The sequence below is a fragment of the Poecilia reticulata genome, linkage group LG15 (assembly GCF_000633615.1).
Source record: "Poecilia reticulata strain Guanapo linkage group LG15, Guppy_female_1.0+MT, whole genome shotgun sequence".
Classification (NCBI taxonomy): domain Eukaryota; kingdom Metazoa; phylum Chordata; class Actinopteri; order Cyprinodontiformes; family Poeciliidae; genus Poecilia; species Poecilia reticulata.
This window is the reverse complement of record NC_024345.1, coordinates 442756-446961: the sequence shown is the minus strand read 5'-3', so window position 1 is coordinate 446961 and position 4206 is coordinate 442756. Positions and strand designations below refer to the sequence as shown.

The window sequence follows — 4206 nt, the reverse complement described above, 5'->3', positions numbered from 1 at the left end:
AATGTCAACATCAGCTTTAGGTAAATTCAGATCAATGTCTGGTGAGTTAATTTTACCATCAATCTTTGAAGTTGAGAGATTAACATCTGGTGTATTCCAATCTCCGTCCACTTCAGCTTTTGGGCCATGAACTTTATGTTTTTTCCATTTCAGATGAGGCCAGTTGATTTTTCCTGAGGGAGCATCAACATCTGGAGCTGTGAGGTCAGCTTTGTGGAGATTCAGTTCAGCTTTGGGAGCATCAATGTCACCCTCGATTTTTGGAGATGCAAGATTTACATCTGGTGCGTTTAGGTCTCCATCTATTGCCAAGCCTTGAACTTTGGGTTTCTTCCATTTCAAATGAGGCCAGTTGATTTTACCAGATGGAGGATCAATATCAATGTCTGGGGTTTGCACATCAAGGTCTTTGTCTTTAATATCCACCTTTGGCAGGTTCATATCAACATCTGGGGGATCAAGTTCCCCCTTCACATTTGGAAGAGAAAGGTCAAGATCTGCAGGATCAATATTTGCATCTATATCCAAACTATCCTTTGAGCCATGAAATTTTGGTTTCTTCCACTTTGTGTGGGGCCAGTTGATTTTACCAGATGGGGAATCAACATCTACCTCAGGGCCTTTGATGTCTGCTTTGGGAAAGTCAATATCAACATCTAAATCCCTATCAGCCTTTGCCGTGGGCATATTGGCATCAGGTATTGAAATTCCAGCATCTAGATCAGTATCTGGTCCTTTAACTTTGGCGCTCTTCCATTTTAAATGTGGCCATTTGATTTTGCCTGAAGGTGCCTCAATATCAGCATTGGGGGATTCTAATTTTAGATCAGGGTCATTCAAATTTCCTTTTGGCTCATTGAATTCCAAATTTGGCTTCTTAAAATGTGACTTTGGAGTCGATAAATTGAGATTTGGTGCATCTACCTTTCCACTTACAGATGGAAGATCCATGTCACCAGAAACATCCATTTCTGTTTTTGGCAGTTTGAAGTTTGGGCCCTGGTATTCACCTGATTTCAAATCTGGTTTATCAATTTTCAAGGATGCATTTGGCATCTTGACTTGTGGAGCTGACACACTGACAGGCGTTTTAAGCAAGCCGTCTATATCTGTTTTTACATCTGATCCTGGTAGTTCTATAGATGGCGTTGTGACTGCAGCATCAACATCGGCTGATGGCTTATTAAGGTTGAGTTTGGGGAGGTCTCCTTTGATAGTGGGGCCAGTTATTCTACCATCCACTCCATGTTCAACATTTAGCCCTCCACTAAAACCTGACTTTGGAGCTGATAAGTTGAGATTTGGTGCGTCTACCTTTCCACTTACAGATGGAAGATCCATGTCACCAGAAACATCCATTTCTGTTTTTGTCAGTTTTAAGCTTGGCAACTTGAAGTTTGGGGCCTGGTATTCACCTGATTTCAAATCTGGTTTATCAAGTTTCAAGGATGCATTTGGCATCTTGACTTGTGGAGCTGACACACTGATATCAGGCGTTTTAAGCGAGCCGTCTATATCTGATCGTGGTAGTCCTACAGATGGCATTGTGACTGCAGCACCAGTATTGGCCGATGGATTATTAAAACTGAGTTTGGGGAGGTCTCCGTTGATAGTGGGGCCAGTTATTTTACCACCCACTCCATGATCAGCATTCAGCCCTTCACTAAGGCCGTTGAAGGAAATCGTTGGCAGGTCAGCAGATGAATCCAGTGAAAGATCTGACTTTAACAGCCCCTATAAAATGGCAATTAAAAAAAACCTAGGTTAAGATATGACTTGCCAAAAAAAAAAAGTAAATTTCAACTTTACTATTAGTCACGCATTGGCTCCACACACTACAGTACTACCTGTGCTAAAGAATTATTTTGATTTCAGTTTTATTTTTGGTGATAGAACTGAATCAATCCGGTTGCTTTGCTCCTAAACACTAATATTTACCTCTGTAGAGTTTTTGAAACCCAATCCAAACGAGTCAAGCCCAACACCAGCACTCAGGTCCTTTTTCGTCAGAACCTTCATATTGTGTTCATATGGCTTTAGGGTCTCCAGGATGGTACGCACATCACTTTCATCAAGGTTGCTTAGATTTATCGTGGCTCCGACAATATCGTCCTCTGGAACAACGAGTAAAGAAACTGATTAGAGATACAGTTTTAAGTTTGTAAAACACACACTGTACAGAATATTTATCTTTTAGTTTGCAAGTCTGTAGCTTACCTGCTTTTATGTCACTTTTTGCAGCGATAGTGTTATCTGCATTCCCTTTAATGGAGAGTCCTTCCGCGGAGCCATCCAGAGCCAGGCTTCCTGAAATGCTGGCACTCTTGCTTTCCCCGCTCTGTGAACAGTAAGGGGGGGAAAAAAAGTGAGGCGTGTTTATAGCCACATATTTATCATCATTATATATTTCTTTACTTACCATTTTTTGTATTTATGCCCTCATGTCACGGAATGAACGACAAAATGTAGTAGAATCAAAGAAATCTCACCTTAAAAGAAAGCAAAGAAAAACCTTTGTTGGATAAACTCTGACATAGAAGCACAACAACAAAAGCTGAATTCAGATCTATTCTAGTCAACATTTAAATCTGAGCATGCTGCTTAGATTATAAAACATAGTTTCTAATCTGGTTTTATATTCCAAAATTGCTGAGCTTCTGTGTGAAGCTCTGTTGAACATGACCAGGAGGAGCTATGTATTGGTTTAACAATTTAGTTAGAGCTATAACTTATTTCATGTTAAATGGAAATTATGAAAATCTTGAACCCGCTACCAGTGACTGATGAAGGCAAACAATCAGTTTGCACTGTTTGCATCAACCTTCATCAGTCACATAATAAGTTGATGAACTTATTTTCATCAAGTTGATAGAGATTCTGAAGGCAATCGGTCCAAAAACAATGTAAAAATCCAGCAAGTTACAGATATTTCAGGTAACTACATCCTGCTTAAGTTAATTCTTTGTGGGTTTTTTTTGAGAAGCTGACAGAGAAACACCCACGTTCAGACTGTCTCACGCTTCAGGAATCCAAACACAGGAATCCAAGCCTGATTTGATGAAGGGAATGTGTCCATCCAAACCTGTCGGTTCAGATGCATTCTGGCTGACACACACAAGCAGCCCTTCTGCCAACCACGCCTCAGTGTTTTCACACGTAAACACAGATTCCTTGCAAAGGTGCATTAACAACAACAGCCCAGGCCTCAAGTGTAGCCATTGCAAAAGAAATTTCAAACATGAAAAAATAAAATAAAATCAAGGCTGATTCATAGTTCTGTAACATTAAAAAACAAAAACTTTCCTTTGACTAACATGAATCTAAACTGATATAAACTGAATGAAATATAAAGACATTGAAGAAATTAACTATGGTTATAATCGCTACAGCTTTAGAGATTTTCATTTTCTCCTCAGCTGCATTGGCATCATTCATTTCCAATGACATGTTCAAATAGAGTAGGATTTACTGGAGCCTATGCTTCTTATCATTTCAAACCACCAGAAGTTGCAAGAAATTAGGAAAAGGAATTTACTAAATCCACAAAACACATAAAGGCAAATGTCCCCACATTAACCACAGTTAATGTGGGGACATTAACCACAGTTAATGGGGACGTCTTCTAAAACAACTCTGACTTGAAAGCCACTGCGTGTGAGTCTGATCTGCAGAGTCATCTGCCCCGTCACTAGTTACCCTGACAGCAAAACAAATTAAAGCATAATCCAAGATGCAACGCAGCACACAAGATAGCTGAAGAGTCGGATTTTAACCAGAAACTGCAAAATGAAAACGACCACAATGAAAACCTCAAATGAGTGTGTGGACCAAATCCGTGTTTTGAGCTACAAGTGAAGACAGTACATCTTTCTAATTCCTCCAAATTAGAAAATTAAATTCCTGGTGTAAAATAAGTGAGGCCTCGTAGCTGCATAATTTAACCCAAAACGACAAAAGAAGCTTTTAAAATAGATGCATTTACCATAAATTCCATCCATTTAAACCAAACTACAGGCCAGTTTTATACATAATTGTACACTTTTTTTATCTTATCATCCTGATTTAATCACCATCCCTTAAGTAAAGGCAACATACTATAGGGACTCACCTCGCAGCCCTGCCAGAGATGTCCACTCTTCAAGGTATCACTGCTGCTTTGTTAGGATGAGAGGAACTAGCCTGTTAAATGCCTGTAATCATCTGGAA

The 4206-nt window shown here is 39.5% G+C and overlaps 1 protein-coding gene across 1 annotated transcript in view; it reads right to left on the bottom strand.

The window, feature by feature from the left end:
* LOC103476563 (neuroblast differentiation-associated protein AHNAK) overlaps positions 1-4206 on the bottom strand; it is a 6142-nt gene extending 1936 nt beyond the window's left edge. Inside the window, exons 1-5 of the mRNA XM_008429009.2 lie at positions 4109-4206; positions 2420-2489; positions 2218-2338; positions 1939-2114; positions 10-1734 (exon numbers count right to left, since the gene is read on the bottom strand). Of these exons, the coding sequence (XP_008427231.2) occupies positions 10-1734; positions 1939-2114; positions 2218-2338; positions 2420-2422 (2025 nt within the window). The 5' untranslated portion in view covers positions 2423-2489; positions 4109-4206. The remainder of the gene's footprint in view (positions 1-9; positions 1735-1938; positions 2115-2217; positions 2339-2419; positions 2490-4108) is intronic.